The 21,260-nt window shown below is 37.5% G+C and overlaps 1 protein-coding gene across 3 annotated transcripts in view; it reads right to left on the bottom strand.

Annotated features, from left to right (window-relative positions):
• Positions 1-21,260, bottom strand: part of dennd3a (DENN/MADD domain containing 3a) — a 127,730-nt gene that overhangs the window by 35,484 nt on the left and 70,986 nt on the right. For 2 of the 3 annotated variants that reach the window (XM_028818083.2, XM_028818084.2), the window contains exons 11-15: positions 19,824-19,920; positions 18,288-18,391; positions 15,707-15,894; positions 10,983-11,504; positions 5,617-5,703 (exon numbers count right to left, since the gene is read on the bottom strand). In XM_028818083.2, coding sequence (XP_028673916.2) covers positions 5,617-5,703; positions 10,983-11,504; positions 15,707-15,894; positions 18,288-18,391; positions 19,824-19,920 — 998 coding nt within the window. The remainder of the gene's footprint in view (positions 1-5,616; positions 5,704-10,982; positions 11,505-15,706; positions 15,895-18,287; positions 18,392-19,823; positions 19,921-21,260) is intronic. The other variant, XM_028818085.2, reaches the window with a different exon arrangement.

Genomic DNA, 21,260 nt, shown 5'->3' with positions numbered 1-21,260 from the left:
GCAATGTAGATCTGTGACGTGACTTTGGACCAAGGCTTACTGGTTTATCGTAGCTTAATCTGGGTTTTATTGAGAGGAAGAGATTAAAAGGTAAAACATTTACAAAAGGTTATACTGAACAGAAAAATGGCAAATCATTTCATTAGGAGCCTTGTATTGTAACTGACAAATTTTAATTTATTTTTCTTTTCCTTTTTATTTTGTTCATAAGAATTAATTGTGAATACTTTGAAATCACTTCAGGTTTTTTTGTTTTTTTTTCCCCCCACCGGTCGGAGAAAACCACAATATGTGATATACTGATGTCTAGTTATGCAAGATGTTAAGCTTTTTGGATTTAACCTTTATTTTTGACTCTCTAAACCCAAATGAAAACATTTTTGGATTGCATTTTGTGCAATTACACCCTGATAACAGGTGTCTTCAGCAGAAATGATCAGAAGGACTTGAAGTTGTGTTTGTCAAATCAACCAACCCTAAGCATTCACCCCTGAAATGAATTTAAGCGGTCAAAGTTACTCCTTTTCACAAAACTTAAGGATCAGTAATATAGACATGTAGAGTGTCATTTTATGCTATTTCAAGGTTACTGATCACAAATATAATAATATTGATATCTGATTCTTTACTGGTGGTCTTAGTCCTCTAACAGCCACAGGTTAGTTTCTAACATAAGCATGTGGGCTATCATTTTAGACGACTTCAAACAAAGTGATTATGAATATGAGGTTATTTTTGAGTTTTGATCCTTTACAAGGCATCCAGCACTCGATGGACCTCTATTAGAGGGTGAAAAACGACAAATTCCTAACACAGGGTCATGGGGGTCTGCTGAAGCCAATCCCAGCCAACACAGGGTGCAAGGCAGGAACAAATCCCCAGGCAGGGCGCCAGCCCACTGCAGGGCACACACACACACACCCACACACCAAGCACACACACTAGGGACAATTTAGGATCGCCAATGCACCTAACCTGCATGTCTTTGGACTGTGGGAGGACACCCACGCAGACACGAGGAGAACATGCAAACTCCACGCAGGGAGGACCCAGGAAGCAAACCCAGGTCTCCTTACTGCGAGGCAGCAGCACTACCACTGCGCCACCCAGACTTTAAACATTTAAATTAAAACACACATTTTAATATTTCAAATATCTGACTCAAATATTTTTATTTATTTTGTAATTTTACCTCTTGAAGTGAATCATTATATTTCTTATGTACAACCCAAAATATGGCAACTTAGGCTAATTCAAATTTTTTATTCTTGTCATCTTTAGGCATTAACTTTGCCAATGCTGTGGAATACTGTTTAAAATGTGACAGGAAAATAAAGTAAGTAAGGTGAGTCTGTATTTGTATTTTGCTCTTTCTTTTACTAGTTACCTCATATTCAAGTTTGAAGGCTACATGTAATTTTATCACAATATGCAATGTCTCACCTTGCTGGTTAGAGGCCAATGACGAGTGTAGTGCTTGTTCTTCATCATCGGTTTGTTTAAGGGGTCCACATGTAGTAAATCAATTAAGTGATGTCAGTTCTTCCCATTACAAAATACTGTGAGGCTGATGATTTTGCTAAAAAACTGGGGTTTGTCACGTCTTGAGTGCATTACCAGCATCCTTTCAAACACAACAACTGACTTGATATATACAGTGCATCCGGAAAGTATTCACAGCACATCACTTTTTCCACATTTTGTTATGTTACAGCCTTATTCCAAAATGGATTAAATTCATTTTTTTCCTCAGAATTCTACACACAACACCCCATAATGACAACGTGAAAAAAGTTTACTTGAGGTTTTTGCAAATTTATTAAAAATAAAAAAACTGAGAAAACTGAATACTTTTCGGATGCACTGTAGCAAATAAATAAATATAAAGGTTGTTGAAAGTTAATTTGCCTTTAATGTACTGTAGCTGTACATATGCATGTTAACAGGAAAACAAGACCTTTTCAAACTAATTATACAGAAGTTATAGCTTTAGTTACCCTGTGATTATATGCAGCTATTCTTTTCAGAATGTTCTAGTTACTAAAGGATGCTTTCCTAGTAAAGTGTTTGATTAACTGCATGTATATTTGTCAACTAAATAAAATTCATTAAGAAAACACACAATTATACTAAATTATTAATGAGATAAGCAGGAACAAGGCTATAGCTCCTAGCTGTGTTAATAAAAATTATAGCTGATACACCAGTCAAATAGTAATAATACTAGTACTAGCCGACGCCCGCCGTAGCATACGGCGGTCGAAGAATAGGAACGGAAAACGGTGAAAAAGGAATTCAAAAATCAAGAAGAAATAAATACTTGAAAGATGGTAGAGATGACACATAATGAGTCGAAAGATCTCACCCTAGAAAAAGCCACGTACAACTGATCGCGGCTGAAGACTGGTTGTTGTAGATTAACGCAAATCTTTGCAAACATTTGTCCTTGGGACTTGTTAATAGTCATGGAGAAGGCGAGTCTGAGTGGGAATTGTGTGCGTTTAAATTTAAAACGGAGATTGATTTCGGAAGGAAGGAGAGAGATTCTGGGAAGGAAGATTGTTTCAGAATTTTGGATAGCGATCAGTTTGCACTCAATAATATTTGTATGTATTCGGGTAACGATGAGTCTTGCTCCGTTGCAAAGACCTTTTGATGGCATAATATTTCGGAGTAGCATAACCACAGCTCCCAGCTTCAGATGAAGGATATGGGGAGGCATGCCAGTTGGTGTGAGGGTGTGTAAAAACTCCTGTGGGTACATTAGTTGATCATTAGGATCGCCACTGACTACTGTATCTACACTCTTGAAGGTCACTTTTTCACTCTGTATAAGATCAAGAACTTTGTTGTTAATATGTAGAGAATTGTCGTTTGTGACGTTCAGTATTGGTCTTGTAGCAAGTTCTTGGGGAGTCACAGTCGTGAAATTAATATCACCGTAAAGTTGAGCAACTGGGTCTTGTTGTTGTGGTAAACACTGAGAAGGTAGTTCTGCTGTGTCTCTAGTTTTACCTTCCCGAACTTGAAGCCATTGAACAAATTGAGTTTCACTTTCGAGAGCTCTCATATTTTTTGTGAGTTTCAGGACTTTCATTTTGTTCCACAGCCTGTGTTTGTTGATGGAAGAGGCAACGGTGAGGGCTCAAGAACCGCGGAAGATAACAGGCAGTATCTGGTGGAAATTAGGGATACTGTCGTTCATTTTATAACAAAGGCTTAGGAAACAACCGTCACAGTATAACAAAAATAGGAAGAAGCGAAACAAATAGCAAGGAGCGAAACCAATGCCAATGGTCGACAGAGTACCTTCCTGTAGCAGGCTACGGAAAAGACTCCCAGGCGCACACATGGCTGAAGTGAAAGGTCACGTGGTCAGGCTAGATATAGGGTGGTGACGTGACACCAATGGGGTCATGAGAGAGGAGCGGGGAACGCGGTAGTTCGAAGGAGGAATACGATTCGAGAAAAGCGGCGTGGGGGTGTATGGGAGGCCTCAGGCAGCGTGGAAAATGGTTTGGAAGAGCAGGAATAGGAATCGAGAAATGCTGTGTCGGCTGCGTGTGGGCAGGACCGGTTTTGAAGAGGAGCCGCAGGCAGCATGGGGAAGGGTTTCGAAGAGGACGAATAGGAACCGAGAAATGCCGTGTTGGCTGAGTGTGGGCGGGACCAGTTTTGAAGAGGAAGCAGAACGAACCAGAAGAGAAATATATATAAGAGATAATTGTCACAAAGTCAAATGTTTGTTAATACATACTCAACTGTATATACAAATTATGGCATTTACCATTTTAATTTAAATCAGAACTTTTTATTTATTATCAAATGATTCACTAATTCATACATATTTTATGCATTAAAATGACATATGTAACCAACCTGCTATAGTCTTTCTTTTGTTATCTAATTGTTTCTAAATTTGCTACTTCCATAGTATTGGCCAGAAAAAACACTGCATCTACACTGCCTTTTAGCTTAGTTGTCTATGTTGGCTACTCAGTCACATATCATATCAACTTCACAGCAAAGGTTATATTGATGTACCCAAGAAGATTTGAAGTCATAATTGCTGAAAAAAGGAACTTGTACAAATACTGAATTAAGTGTCTGAATCTACTCTCTCTCTCTATATATATAAAATCCTAAGCCTAAAAGTGCAACGATTGTGTGCCATGATTTTATGTCAGCTTTTTTGTCACACTTTAAATCAGGCTTATTTTAAAACCTACACATACATTTTGGTATCTTTCTTTTCAGAATGTATCAAATTTTAATGTGATGTTGTTAGATTTTCAGATTCTTACTCCAATTTTAAATTATAAAACTACAAAATATCAAGAACTCACGTCCCATGAGTTGAGACTTTGTGCTAAAAGATTTAACCACAACTGGGGCCGGAAATAAAAGACAAAGAGTAGGACAGCTGCTGTACAGGCTTTTAAATGTTCGAAGCCCCGTGAGAGATGCAGATCACACAGCACGGCAGCAGAAGCAAGCCAGTAGCTAGAGGAGGTAAAAAAAACCTGTAGATGTTTCCCATTCTATCACCGTTTAAGAGGGGGTGCATTCAGTCCCCCTCTTCACAACATGAGTGGCAGAGACACAGGGGTGGTTGGCGAGAGAAGCGAGCAGGGGGGAACCCCCTAGTACTTATATAAATTTCAAGACTTACTAGACTTATATAGATTTCAATTTTTGCGAAAACATGTTCACTTTGTCATTATTGGTTATTGAATTAAGATTGATGAGCAAAAATGGCAAATCTACAACACAATAAAGTGAGCAGAAAGTGAAGGCGTCCAAATACCTTTTAAATCCACTGCTCGTTGCTTTCAGCATACCTACCTTTTACACAGCTGAGCCCTCTAATGCCAAACTTCTTACATTCCAAAACGCAGTTTCACAACTCTTAGTAAAAATGTCTGACATGGGTTTGTGCCTCCTAGCTTCTAGAACATTCTTCCTACTATTTCTGAATTAAAAACCTTGTAAGACTGCTTGCACTAAGAGGTCTGATTAATTTAACTTTTGAAACTATGTGAGAATTAAGCAGCGCTTGTTTTATCTGAAATATAAATAAAAAAAAACGTTTTCCAGCTCTGTTTGCTTTACACATGTAATCTATCAATTTATTCCTCTCTTTTATTCCAATAATCATTCTTTATATATATTTTATTTCTAGTTTTATATTGTATTTTAGTTTAATTGCTCGTTTGTTTTTTTTTTAAATCTGAAGTATATTTCTAAGCTCAAAATGGCAGTCATTGCTTCATTTTTTATATTTGCTATGTTTTTATTTCAAACTGTGTTGGATGTATTTTGTTCTGTATATACTAATCTTAAAATTGTGTATGGTTTGGATGAAGCCATATAAAATACAGACTGAAACTAAAAACAAATATGAACTTCAATAAATATATAATCAGGCTCTTTGTCATTTAACAATCTTTAAATTCTCCTACAACATACTTGAATACTTTAAAACAAAAGTCATGGTTGACACACGACTGATACATATGAACCCTGGAAAGCAAGCAGTAAGTAGACGAAAGCTGTTAACGTGTACACAAATGAAGATTTTCACTTCCCCCGAAGCTTTCTGTCCACTGTGCTTACCATCCAGCAGAAAATCAACGTAAAACACAGACTGTGAATGTGGCACCTTCATTGATGCGCCCGGAGACTGCCAGCTCTTAAACGTTTCTAATGGAGCGAATTAAGGAATAATTAGATAAGTTAATCAGTGTCTTTTCTCCCCTAAAAAGTAAGCTTATGCAGCCACATAAATATATTTAAAGCTTATGAGATCTAACAGCAGTAAGCAGCAGTATAATTAAATTGTTTGCATGTAATCAGCTGGATAGAACAGGTAATGGTTGTTACATAAACACACATTTCAGAACAATTAATGTCATTACCAGTCAGGAGCTGCACGTGCAATTAAAGAAGGCATTAAATGATTATTTTTTTGAGAGCTTAGCAGGACTCAACATTAATTTTTAAAAAGTGGTTGCCAGGCTTCAGCTTTTGGTTGCCAAAACTAAAAATATGGTTGCCATTTTTAGCAGCCGATATTTGGTATATTTAGGATGCAATGCAATTATACATCGGCTTGCTTTACCTGCACCTTTACAGCATTTCAATCGGAGATGATGTCACTTAATACGTCAGAATTTGCGACTCTGTGCACGCTCATTCCTCGAGTCATGTGGTTTATTCAGACCTAGCCCACCAGGATTGGGGTGGTGTAATACTCTTTTTTGACCAATTGTTTAACCCATGTATACATACCTCAGGTTGCTAGCGACCCGTGACATCATATTTACAGCTCTCTGGATGCAGTTCCCCAGGTATACCTCATTCATTTAATCTGCAACAGTTTGCAACCAAAAGTGTGCCAAATTGTTTAAAATTATTTTATTATCTTTTACTTATCCAAAATGTATAGGGTCGCCAGACCATAGATACAGTAAAGTATCAGTTTTTTTAACTGCATATGCATTTTAAGTGCTGTGCTTATAAACAGTGCTAAAACAAGATGTGTATTTTTCAGGATTTCTTTGTTTATATCTTGTTATATTTTATGTATTTTCAAGATATATACAAGTTTAGAGTGGTAAGAAATAAGAAAACAAATGCTACACACTTATCAGCACAGCAAGCCTTTGAAAGAGCCCCTGTCACTGGTAGCAAATTTCGAGTCAAAGGGAGATGCAGTGCAGAGTGATACCTCTGATGCCATCAAATTGTGAATGATGTGGGAAGGAAACTGTACATTAGCAGAGCTCAGACAAGAAGGAGGAGGATGAAGGTGACGGTGGCAACTAGCTGAAGCCTTGCACAAGGTGAAACAGCACAAGTCATATCACCTGAAACAACTACTTACAGAAGCAAAAGTGTACAAACACACCCCATAGAAGGTGTTATCACAGCTGCATTTCTACCCCACTGCTCATTATTTAGGTATTTATGAGTTTAGAGAGATAAGAGATAAGTAAAGTAGTGCTGCTGATGTTTATCAGCATAGGAAGCCTTTGAAAGAGTCCCTCTTGCTGATGGCAGATAACACGTTAAAGAGAGACGGAGAGGCATGCAGGAAGGACACAAAGGATGAACAAGAGACTGGTGAATGCACAGTGACATTCTGATGCCATCAGATCATGAATGTTCTTTGCTGCGAATTGTAAAGGGGCTGAGATCAGATGAGGAGAAAAAGGTTGAAAGTGAAGAGAGAAAGCAGCTGCACAGAGTGAAATGGCACAAGCCTCATCACCTGAAACAGCTTCTTACAGAAGCAAAAGTGGAGAAAAACACAGAAGGTGCCATCACTGGACTGCAGTAATCACAAAAATGTAACAGTGGTCTATGAAAATTATAGTGACTAGTAGACTATGATTGTATAATTATATAAAAATATTAAAAATTTAAAGTTAAGTATTAAAATGAGTTTAAAAAGAAGTGTTCATGGAAGTGGTTTCAATGAAAGTTTGGACAGTTATGGTTGTTTGTGGCTTGATTTACATATAAATATATACAGGGTCTCCAAAGACCCTAGGTATGTAACTGTGTTTGTTCAAAGTCCAATGTATACAAGGGTTAAAAATGTTTTCACAGCTAAAAGCACTTTTTAATTAGCAGTTGAAGTTTAAAGGCCAAGGTGGTTATTTTCAAAAGACTTACGACAAACTGCTAAGGAAAGCATCCTTCATTTACTTATCAATCCTCGTATCATTAATTTGAAATAAAAAGAAACATAATTATTACAAGCAGAATATATTGGAGTTTAACATTGCAGTGCTTTGAACAAACAATCAAAACGAAATGAACAAATGTGTCAAAAGAGTTCTGTTTTTATTTGCATGGAATGACAGTTATTTAAATACAAAAAGCATGTTGTGGTGTGTGATGTCATGTTTTGTATTTTTCCCGGCACACGTTGCAGTTTGTATATCTTTCATCTTTACACACCTCAACGAACTTCCACACAGCTGTGGGATTATTTAGCCCTTCACATTTGCCTCTCTAAAGAAAATAAGGGAGATTTTTTATGCTTTCAAAATTTTAGAGCACATCATAGTAATGACACAGCCTAATTAAAGGTAGTTAATACCCTTTGGCTTAACACAGATTCGAATAAGGTTTACTTTCTTATCTAATCAGACTTAAGCACAGCTTTCAATACTGTTGATCAAAAAATATTACTTCATTGTTTAGAAACAGTGGGATTTTTCTGGCACTGTATTAAATTGGTTCAAAACATACATATCAGGAAGAAGTATTTAGGTAAAATTTGGTGAATTTTTATTTCATCTTTACCAACTAACTATGGAAAAACACAAAGTAGCATCCTTGGTCCAATGCCTTTTTCTCCATATATGTTTCTTCCTCGTAACATTTTCACAAGTTATTCTGTTGATTTTTATTGATATGCAAATGACACTCAACTGTACGCTGCTGAAGAAACTGATGATCTTTATGTAATGGATAATCTGCATCAATGCTTCGCTGCTGTAAATGAATGGATGTGCAATAACTTTCTAAAGGTCAATGACGAAAAAACTGAAGTGGATGTCATTGGTCCTCTAACAATGAAGGAGAAAGTGAAGTCTAGGCTTGGTAATTTAACAACCCAGATTAAATATGAGGTTAGGAATCTTGGGTTTCCCGGATTTTGCTTTAAGTTAAAAAAAAAAAAACGTACACAATATGTTACAAACCCCACGGCTTGTCATTTGAAATACAGTTAGGTCCATAAATATTTGGACAGAGACAACGTTTTTCTAATTTTGGTTTTGTACATTACCACAATGAATTTTAAATGAAACAACTCAGATGCAGCTGAAGTGCAGACTTTCAGCTTTAATTCAGTGGGGTGAACAAAACGATTGCATAAAAATGTGAGGCAACTAAAGCATTTTTTTAACACAATCCCTTCATTTAAGGGGCGCAAAAGTAATTGGACAATTGACTCAAAGGCTATTTCATGGGCAGGTGTGGGCAAGTCTGTCGTTATGTCATTATCAATTAAGCAGATAAAAGGCCTGGAGTTGATTTGAGGTGTGGTGCTTGCATGTGGAAGATTTTGCTGTGAACAGACAACATGCGGTCAAAGGAGCTCTCAATACAGGTTGAAAGAAGCCATCTTTAAGCTGCGAAAACAGAAAAAACCCATCCAAGAAATTGCTACAATATTACGTGTGGCAAAATCTACAAGAAAGAAAGCAAGCACTGGTGAACTCAGCAACGCAAAAAGACCTGGACATCCACAGAAGACAACAGTGGTGGATGATCGCAGAATCATTTCCATGGTGAAGAGAAACCCCTTCACAACAGCCAACCAAGTGAACAACACTCTCCAGGGGGTAGGCGTATCGATATCCAAGTCTACCATAAAGAGAAGACTGCATGAAAGTAAATACAGAGGGTGCACTGCAAGGTGCAAGCCACTCATAAGCCTCAAGAATAGAAAGGCTAGATTGGACTTTGCTAAAGAACATCTAAAAAAGACAGCACAGTTCTGGAAAAACATTCTTTGGACAGATGAAACCAAGATCAGCCTCTACCAGAATGATGGCAAGAAAAAAGTATGGAGAAGGCGTGGAACAGCTCATTATCCAAAGCATACCACATCATCTGTAAAACACAGTGGAGGCAGTGTGATGGCTTGGGCGTGTATGGCTGCCAGTGGCACTGGGACACTTGTGTTTATTGATGATGTGACACAGGACAGAAGCAGCCGAATGAATTCTGAGGTGTTGAGAGACATACTGTCTGCTCAAATCCAGCTAAATGCAGTCAAGCTGATTGGGCGGCGTTTCATGATACAGATGGACAATGACCCAAAACATACAGCCAAAGCAACCCAGGAGTTTATTAAAGCAAAGAAGTGGAAAATTCTTGAATGGCCAAGTCAGTCACCTGATCTTAACCCAATTGAGCAGGCATTTCATTTGTTGAAGACTAAACTTCAGACAGAAAGGCCCACAAACAAACAGCAACTGAAAGCCACTGCAGTAAAGGCCTGGCAGAGCATTAAAATGGAGGAAACCCAGCATCTGGTGATGTCCAGGAGTTCAAGACTTCAGGCTGTCATTGCCAGCAAAAGGTTTTCAACCAAGTATTAGAAATGAACATTTTATTTCCAGTTATTTAATTTGTCCAACTACTTTTGAGCCCCTGAAATGAAGGGATTGTGTTAAAAAAATGCTTTAGTTGCCTCACATTTTTATGCAATCGTTTTGTTCACCCCACTGAATTAAAGCTGAAAGTCTGCACTTCAACTGCATCTGAGTTGTTTCATTTAAAATTCATTGTGGTAATGTACAGAACCAAAATTAGAAAAAAGTTGTCTCTGTCCAAATATTTATGGACCTAGCTGTATATGCGAAGGGGAGCCATTTGTGGTATTGAAAGGGGGAAAGGTCATCCAACTACCTGCTATGGACAATGGGAGGCAGTGTCTGCTAGTTCCGATCCAGTCCAGAAAAAACAAGTGCACCACTAAAGTGGTTGACATTCTTGGCAACCAAGGGCGAAAAAATGGTTGACTGTTGCCAAAAAATGATTGCCAGCAGCAACCTGGCAATTGTTAATGTCGAGTCCTGCTTAATTTTAAAAGCATTTGATTTGGGAATCTAAAGAATGACATTACAATCTGCAGACACACCATGATCGAAATAAAATTTTGATAGAAAAATGCAAATTTAAAATCCTACCTTGGTGCAGGAGTGTAATACATGAACTTGGTACTTAGTGAATTACTAAAGACCACATTTTGAATTATTATGCCAACCAGTAAGTTAAAACTTCCCCATATCTGTTTAGAAAATGTCATACCTTTTCCCCAGACTTAAACAGCATACCTATAGGAACTGTCCTGTTTTATTACTCTAAGCTGTAAAAAGAAATCATTTCCATATACTAATCCACAAATACTGCTTCAGAAAACATCTGTGCGCAAAGCATTGATGAGGACCACTTACCAACAGTAAGAGCATCAAATAGTCGATGAATTGTTCCATTGTCCTTTACAATCCCAGACTCTTGTATACTCTTCACAAAATCTTCCAATTGCATGTGCTTCTTAGGGAGTTCAAATGTTTTGACATGATCATCACATTTTCTCCGTTCTCCTTCATTCTCCTTTTTGAGTTTACTTATTAAACGTTTTAGCTCTGGTCTCTTCTCTACCTGACACCTCTCATCTTGTACAAGAGAATCCACCAATTTCTTTAACAGCTCATTAGGGAAAATCCCAATGTCAGTTTTGTACAAATTTTGAAAATCAGCCAAAGCATCTAGACGTTTTCCTATCATTGTATTCATTAGTCCTCTGAGGTAGTAGTATCTGGCAAGAAGTGCAGAATCTTCAGGTGAAACAGACAGTATGGCCTTTGACAAAAGACTAATCAATTCATTATAGTAGTTCTGGATGCAATAATAAACTAATGGTGGGGGAAATTCTGGGAGCTTAAATAGTTTCGTAGACTTCCGAACAATTTTCACTGTAATGGGGAAAAAAGAAGTTTTGCTAGATTAACATTTTCTGCCATATACACAATAAACTTAGACCAGCATAAAAGCATTGCATTGTGTAAGTTCATCTTTTTATTCACCCTTAATAAATAAGAGATGTGGAGCAAAGTTTAACAGGTTGGAAGACAGACAATAGCCATTTCAATTTCACATCAAGCAAACATCATATTCTTAGACTGTAAAAGACAAAACCTTAAGAGTTGTGTCAAGAATTGGATGAGCTGATGATTGTAGAGACATACTGTGCCTTTGCTGCTGCACCAATGCTACGTCTCTACCATTCTATCCAAGGGTCATGCTGGACCATGTCAAAGCAGACATCAATCAACATACTCAGACCGAGAGCCACCTGGTAGCCTAAGCAAACAAAATAAACTACTCATTAATCAGATTTTAATATCTTGCCAGCACTCATTTTACCCTGCTTATATTTTGGGCACACTTGTAAATCTTTGTTACACATTTTAGTCATTCATACATGAACTTTCTCCCCTGTTTGTTCTGGTACTCTGTCTAACTGCCTGGGGTTATAGATGTAAAGGAAAGTGGGAAGTGCTACAACAGCAGTCACTCCTGACGGTGACCATGCTGGTAAGAGTAAACTTAACAGCTCTACAGATACAATATGGTGCATTCTGTTGAGGTCTATGTAATAAAGAATGAGAAAGGAAAAACAGGGTCACTCTAGGACCCTACCATGACAAAACACAGGTCAATACTAGATGTAAAGTACTGCAAGTCACTTCATTATACTAAGGAGAAAAGCTAAACTCATTTCTTAATTAGGGCGTAGTGGTGGATCTGTGCTGGTATCCAGAAGGTTGCTGGTTCGAATCCCTGTCACTGCCAAAAGAGATCCTACTCTGCTGGGCCCTTGAGCAAGACCCTTAACCTGTAATTGCTCCAGGGGCGCTGTACAATGGCTGACCCTGTGCTCTGACCCCAAGGAGTATGCGAAAACTAAGTAATTTCCTTCGGGTTTAATAATGTGCCTATGTGCTAAATGCTTGTACCTTAAAAATTAAGTGATTTTCTTTATATTTTTTTTTATAATTGTTACTTTTCATGTTCTCTCTGTAAGAAGAAAAACACATCCAAACAGTGACTCCAGAGTGCTAGTCACATATGCCAAAGAAAAGTTTAACCTTAAGACTTCAAATCTCAAATGTCTGTGGCATAGCTTCACTGCCCAAAATATTTTATACTGTGGAAGAAGCCAGAAAAAATTATATTTTTCAGTTGCCTATGGTTAGCCAAGAAATCCAAATTTAGAAACATATCTCCAAAGCACAGAAAGCATACTTCTTGAAAATGCTTCAAAGTGCAAATATTTGATGTGTTTAAGAGGGCATCTGTCGTAAGTCAATTACTTTTTTTGATTTATGTTAAGGAATAAATTTCAGTATTGTTATTAAACTTGTGATACTAAACTTTGAGAGATAAAATACAAAATTGTACAATTCAAAAACACTTGAACAAGCTTCTAGGCAAAGCCTTGGAAAATGCAATTTAATGTAGCAAAATGTAAAATGTTACATGGGGGCAAAGGGAACATAAATTATAAAAAAAACAAGATGGGAGACACTGTCCTACAAGAAGTAACCGCTGAAAACGATTTGGGGAGTTTATATTGATACATCATTTTCATCATCTAAGAAATTCACAGAAGCTATTAAAAAGGCAAAAAAATGTCAGGTTATATCATAAAAAGTGTTGAATACAAATCAAGGGACATTATGCTTAGACTTTTTAATGTACTTATAAGGCTGAACCTGTAGTACAGTGTAGGGAATCCATTCCAGGATGGGTTTATCCATTCCTGGGAATTCGAGAATCCCGCATTTCATTCCCAGGAACCCCGGGCATCTCACATGTGAACGGTTTTAGAATGACCGACACTTATTTTTAATAAAACTACTGCAATATGTTGACACAAATAAAAGACTAATCTTATCTACAAGCAGTTCTTGCTGTCATATAAGTACATGTATCTAGTTAGTTGCAGTAATAAGAGCGTAGAAAGCACAACGTGTCGAGCGTGCGGTCATCCAGGTGAGAGCGCACCTTCATGCAGAGTACGCCAGCCGCTAAGAAAGCACGCTCTGTCTCCACTGAAGTAGGCGGCACAGTCATCAGAGACTGATACATTTGTTCTAAACAACACCCACGCTTGTCGTTGCTCTGAAACATCGCCGTTTCAGCTTTTACTGATGCATCCAGTTTCTTGTCATCATTCTGTGATGGCAAGTTTCTTGGCACAGATAATGCGGATGCAACAGACTGACGCATTGCAATTTCAAGTTGCTGTTCAAAGCTGTTGTCTGATTAAGTGCAAGCTGCAGCAATGGCGCCACCTTAATTATTTTCAACTATAACTCTGTTATTTCTTAATCGATTTTTACACTTTTACACGCTATAAATGCGAGCTTGGCCGTTCCCATTTTCCCGGGAATTACAGCAGTTTCACTCCCGGGAATGCGGGAGCCCGGGAATGGATTCCCTAGTATTGTGTGCAGTTCTGGTCACCACACTACAAGGCAGACATAGCAACACTTGAAGCTGTAATGAGAAGAGCAACCAAGTGCATCTCAGGACTAAAGCACATGTACTCTGAGAGACTCAGATAATTAGTCCTGTTTAGTTTCGAGCAGAGGAGACTGCGTGGGAACCTAATACAGGTCTTCAAAATTTTCAAAGGCAACAATAAAGTAGGTCCATCAGAATATTTTTAACTAAATCATATTCAAGGACACCAAGGGAAATTAAGGAGAAATGTATTTTGGACTGAGACCAGGAAGCACTTCATTATGCAAAGAGTTTTAGTAATTTAGAACAAACTATTGAGACCTGTAGTTGAAGTACAAACCTTGACAACCTTTAAGAAGTATTTGGATGAGATATTGGGACAGCTAAGTTATTAGTTGAACAAACGAGCGTGATAGACTGAGTGGTCTCCTCTCGTTTGTCACATTTCCTATGTTCTTGTGCTCTCTCTCTCTTTTCAGCTTCTCCAGCTTCCATCTTCCCTAGCAGTGAGCATTTGCTCACCTAAACTCTTCACCAAAAGCTCAACAGGCTTCTTTCAGAGAGTGGCATGTGAAACCAATTCTGAGGCTACTTTAGGGCCAAGCTCATGAATGATTTTTTGAGGCCAGGTCTGCTCTACAGAACTAAAAGGGGATTAGTGACACCTAGAGGTACAGGTAAGTTACATTTCACCAAGGATGTTTAAAAGCTGGCTGCTTTTTTCAGTGGGCAGTGCCAGTCCACCAGTCCAAGCAGGAAAATGTTTGCTGTGACCTGAGACCTGTGACCTAGGGAACATTGTACTAAGTTGCCTGGCAGTTCTTCTCCACCAAGGTCTCAATTTCTCTTTGAGGTTTAACTGAGATTACACTCACAGAACTGGCATGCAAAAGTGTGCTGGCCTCTCTCTTTCTGTCTCACACATGCTCTTAGATTTTTCGCAGGCAGCCACTTCTATTCTGTGACGTCTTGGTGGGACTCTTGCCCCTGGCAATTCTTTGTTAGACAAACAATCACTCACAGGATAAGAACGCCTCATTGGAAACATGAACTGTAGGCTGGTATCATATATTCTACACCATGCCAGGCTAATCATACTTAACGTGAAGCCATTCTCTTCACACTGGATGGAAATTGAAATAGAGCCCCCAGAGAATCCTAATTATTTATCTCAGTAAAAGTATCAAGTCAAGCAATAAAAACAAAATCTAAAGCACCATATAATACACATATTGCATCCCATTTCCAGGAGCTATTTCACAGTGTCAACAATACAAGAGAATCAAAGCACTGCTGTTTACTCAGTTGGTGGCTTTTAAGATAATGATTTATTTTAATCTGTTTTATACCTAAAATGTATTAGTATAGATAAATATTGTATATTGGCACTATTCATATATATTACTGTTGTTCATATTTGTTATGAATTAGATATGCTGTGGTCAGCTTTCTACTTATATATATCCATTAATAAACTACAATGGAAACCAAAGCTGCTCAAATATGCTGCACTAGCAACAGCAATCATTTGGAAAATAAAGAAAAAAAACCATAGTGTACATATGGATGCTAATATTACGTACCCACATCATAAGAAAACATTTGCTTATAATAAAACAGAATGGTCCTTTGGAGTGATACAAACCATTTCCAATTTCCAAATCATGTTTTTTTAATGAATTCTGTCGGATGGGTCCCTCCGGTGGCTTCTCGTATGACAAATTTGGCATACTCATTCCCAAGCGGTTACTTAAGCCATTTTCAGATCTGCTGTGTTTTCTTGCCATTTCCTGAATGGTTGGTCTTATTGGAATATCCAGACTTGCTCTCATTCTAAATAATGTTAACATTGAAGAATAGTAAAGAGAGATTAGTGATGGGAAGAATCAGGTTTGTGTTTACAAAGCACTTCCAATGTTTATTCTGTGCATTTATACCGTGTGAAAATGCATTAAATATTCATTAAAAGGACTCAGTTGGTTGCTCTTTTAATTCAAGTGAAGGTGTACATTGGACAAGTTTCTGTTTCTACTACAGATTATATTTCTAAATAAAAATATTTTAATATGATAACTTTGGATGTGTCAGGTTGAGCAGGACCTTCAAATGTAAAATATTCTGCAGGAGCCTTTGCTATACTGTCTTTATTCTGTATTCTTTAACTTTGTAATTATATGTCTGCTATAGAAATAATACCAAGATCACAAAGTCTATTGGATTATCTTTATATTCTGCAAACTCATACTGCCAGCATTAGAAGAGATGGATGCAGCTTTTTCAGTTTAAAAAGGCAAGAACTAACATGTAGTGTCTCAATCCCACCATTTGCAATTTGCTTAAACTGATTGAGGAGCTGTTATGGGATTTGATCTATCATACCAAAGAGCCTCTATGTCTGGTCACAATCCAAGGAGAGGATATAGAGGTGGTGCGTGCTTACAAGTACTTAGAGGTCCACATCAATGACAGGTTGGACTGGTCTCAGAACACAGAGGAACTATATAAAAAGGTCAGAGCAGGCTCTTCTGAATTAGGAGACTGTGTTCTTTTAATATGGGAAGTGACATTGCAATTTCCTGTGCTATGGTGTGCTGTTAATGAGAGGCCCACTGAATCAACAAGCCAATGGGTGATGATGTGAGGAACCTCATCAGAATTGCCTGATGTTAAGAGTGATGTTCCACAGGGGTCACTGCTAGGGCTGCTGCTATTTTTAATATATATAAATGATTTAGATAGGAATATAAGTAACAAGCTGGTTAAGTTTTCAGATGATACCATGATGGGTGGATTAGCAGATAATTTGGAATCCATTATGTCATTACAGAAGGACTTGGATAGCATACAGGCTTGGGCAGATTTGTGGCAGATGAAATTTAATGTCGGTAAATGTAAAGTATTACACATAGTAAGTATAAATGTTAGGTTTGAATACACAATGGGTGGTCGGAAAATCGAGAGTACACCTTCTGAGAAGGATTTAGGAGTCATAGTGGACTCTAAAGCTATCGACTTCCCAACAGTGTTCAGAAGTCATTAAAGAAGGCTAACAGAATGTTAGGTTATATAGCATGATGTGTGGAGTACATGTCCAAGGAGGTTATACTGAAGCGTCATAATGCATTGGTTAGACCTCATCTAGAGTACTGTGCACAGTTTTGGTTTCTAGGCTACAAAAAGGACATAGCAGCACTAGAAAAGGTCCAGAGAAGAGTGACTAGACTGATTCCAGGGCTACAGGGGTTGAATTATGAGGAAAGATTAAAAGAGCTGAGCCTTTACAGTTTAAGCAAAAGAAGATTAAGAGGTGACATGATTGAAGTGTTTAAAATTATGAAGAGAATTAGTACAGTGGATCAAGACTGTTATTTTAAAATGAGTTCATCAAGAACATGGGGACACAGTTGGAAACTTGTTAAGGGTAAATTTCGCACAAACATTAGGAAGTTTTTCTTTACACAAAGAATGAAAGACTCTTGGAATAAGCTACCAAGTAGTGTGGTAGACAGCAAGACGTTGGGGACTTTCAAAACTCGACTTGATGTTTTTAATTAAAAGGGCAGGCTCAGTTATGGGATGCACTCTGGACTCCCTGGTGGTAGTAGCAAAGGAGAGAATTAAAACAAAACTGAGTGCCATTATGAACAAAGCAGCACATCCTTTCTCTAACACACTAACACTGAGGACTTTCAGGCAACAAATTATTAAGCAGAAGTGGGTTTACATAATGCCTCACTGTGACTATGACTACAAAGTCAAAAGGTTTTCTTCCTTTTTAAGTTTTCTTTCTTTGCAGTCATTCTGGTGTGTGTTCAGACCATAGTATGTGTGTATTTATTTATTTATTGATCTACTTGTTTGTTTGTTTGTTTACAGAGCTTCTGTAAATAAACCATTTTCCCCATTCTATCTATCTATCTATCTATCTATCTATCTATCTATCTATCTATCTATCTATCTATCTATCTATCTATCTATCTATCTATCTATCTATCTATCTATCATATAACCAAACTCAACTAGATAAATGCACAAGTGTGTGTTATATGCTCAGTGTACACTTAGGCGTGTGTGTATGATTGTTGAATAAAGAAAACCTCCCATAGAATTCTGAAATACAGTAAATACACAGATCTAAACTTTCACATTGTTTTTCAATTCTATATTTAAGAGAATAAACAAAAAATGGTAATGAAGTTTAGAGTTTCTACTAAGTAATTACATACCTGTGTGTTTCTGATCGAGTATTTATTTCCATCCGAGTATATGAATCCATTTTTCTGTTAAGCCTTGCTTTTAAAAATGAATGAAATATATGCGTCTCCAAAACCTGTTAACATTAAAAATATTGTAATGTTTCTCTAGGCTTTATAATAAAAGTGTAATATTCTGCCAATTGCTAGCACTTTAAGGTTGAATGTAAAGAAAATTAATAATTAGACATTCCTCCAAGACAATTAAGTTGCCAATTTTTGGTTCAGTCTAGACAATTTTAAATGAATGCTTAATCTCCCAATTCAGCAGTTCAGAAAAAAATTATAGCCGGATTAGACTCAAAACAATCACACAGAATATTTCCATCACAAGGTCAACATTCGGTGATAACTTGTCATTTTTTGAGTTTTTCTTTTTTATTTGGGAATATTATTAGAGATGCCCTCATCATTCAGACACTGATCTGAATCATCTGGTCAGTTAATAACTGGCCTTTTTCTTCTGTAGGCTTTATTAACAAAAATATAAGCCAAGTACAAATATAATACTGGAACAGTCAAAAATATTCATTGTCTGTAAATAGCAGTAGTAACGCTGTGGAGTTCACTAAGAAAAGCACAGCAACTTTAAACCGTTCAGTGCTCGCTTGTCTCACTTGCTTATTTATGCTCCCTTTCACTTGACATGACACACCTCACATTGCTGGAATGGACTTATTATCTATAATGCTGTGAAAATATTGAAACAGACACCCATTTCTCATTCACAAACACCTGCACATGACATGTATAAAAGAGTCTAAAACTATGAATACAACTGGCAAAAATCAAAGGACAACATTTGTGGGTGCCATTTCAATGCAAGAGAGCTTATTAGCATGCTTGTGTGCTTGCAGCTGCCTTGAAATATTCACTGTGCAATTGTCATTAATACATGTTCTTTGTACACATCTCTGTAATGTTTACAACATGAACATCACTTAGCATTTTAGAAGAATGTATATAAAAGATGCATAAAATCAGATCTCTGCTTTTAGAATATAAAGCAGAGCTGGATTTTGTCTGTGCTGAAAATAGAGCAGCCGCTGCACTCCCACGTGACTGTAACAATTCCTAAACAACAACTTAATGAAATGTCTAGCTTCACAGCTGGGAAACTTAATAAAGTTTACAAGTGGTCTTCTGACTCATTGTCACCCACTCTAATGGAAGTCTGCAATGAAGTTCAATTCTAGAACACCATTTTTCACTTACAGAAAACCAAAGTATACCAAGGTAACTTGAACATGAGGATGCACACACATGGTGTATGCCGTATCCCTCCTGAATTTTACCATTTCAAAATATGTTTGAAAAACATGAAAACAAAGCTTTAAATTGCCCAAGGCACTTGTAATTAACAAGCTAAGTGTGATTGGTTGTTATGTTGTTAAAAAAACAGATGATGCATGGACATAAAAAACCAATCATTGCATCTCTAAAATGAGATAATAATTGTAGACAGTGCTGAACCATTTGCATACATTCATGGAGACAACAATACGTTACCTTTTTATAGAATGGTTGGTCCAAACTGTCCCTTGTTTTCAGAAATTCTTCACTGTTAAAGACTCTGTGTTCATAATTGAGGTGGTTATTGACTTCACTAAAATAGAAAAAGTATTTATAATGACACAAGTAGGTATTTGCTGCTTCTGATTTTCTAGATTATTCACAGGTAATGTTACCTGAGCATCCATCAAAACCTAAAAGGGACCCTGAATGAACAGATACAGTAAATTCTTTTCATAAAAAATGTATTTGTTTTTTTATGTTCTCTGACTGGTTATATTACCTTTAGTACAAATAAGCAACTAGATGTTTTCTCTAGTTAATGAGAAGCCCCTCACAGCTCTGTTTAGGAGCAGAAATCTATTCATCCTGGCACAATTGCTTTGAATTTGTAAAATTGTGGATTTTCATGTATTACCGAAGAAGTAAAAATGTGCTCTGAGATTTGTCGAATAAGGAAAACAGACGCTTTGAGGTAAGGCTTAGTAATAATGGAGACACAGATTTGCCACGTATGCATGTTAATTAGGACATGCAATTAAGAATTTCAGTGTACTCTGTATATGTGAAGAAAATGACCCAATAAATCAATAAACTGTTCAATTTAAGGAAATACTGAACTGAACTAAATTAGGTTGTAACGTTTTGAGAAGATTCTTTTTGGTTTTAGCCTTCCGTTCTAGTACTCATTATGAGGTTCGTACTTTGGAATATGTAGTGTCAGCTGTTATCTAGACATAACAGAACTCATGTTGGCCACAAAGCTTAAGTTGAACTCACAGGACATTTCTCCTAAACACTAGATAGTCATCCAGGTACCTTCTGAACAGCTTAGCTTGATGTAATTAGTCATGCATGCACATCCCTAGATGTTGTTCTTTTGTTCTTTCTGACTTTGTGAAAAAGACTGCATATTTTTGGGCAAAATAGTCACTCCAAGGCAGCACGTTAGGAGACCCGGGTTCGCTTCCCGGGTCCTCCCTGTGTGGAGTTTGCATGTTCTCCTGGTGCTTGCATGGGTTTCCTCCGGGTGCTCCGGTTTCTTCCCATAGTCCAAAGACATGCAGGTTAGGAGCATTGGTGATCCAAACTTGTCCCTAGTGTGTGCTTGGTGTGTGGGTGTGTGTGCCCTGCGGTGGGTTGGCACCCTGCCCGGGGTTTGTTTCCTGCCTTTTGGTGTTGGCTGGGATTGGCTCCAGCAGACCCCCGTGACCCTGTAGTTAGGCTATAGCAGGTTAGATAAGGGATGGATGGGTAGTGACTCCAGGGAAGATTGGATATTATATTCCTCATAAAAAGTATAAATCTGACTGTGAATTGGCAGAGTCAATTAGCCATAGTAGCGGCTTTGTAAATGATTACAGACTGGTAGATATTAACAAGTTTCTTTTTCTTTCTTGAGAAATGGGTATGGCTAACTCTAATGATACTCAG

This window comes from Erpetoichthys calabaricus, chromosome 13, assembly GCF_900747795.2.
Source record: "Erpetoichthys calabaricus chromosome 13, fErpCal1.3, whole genome shotgun sequence".
In the NCBI taxonomy this organism is placed as follows: Eukaryota; Metazoa; Chordata; class Cladistia; order Polypteriformes; family Polypteridae; genus Erpetoichthys; species Erpetoichthys calabaricus.
This window is presented reverse-complemented; position numbering and strand designations above follow the sequence as displayed.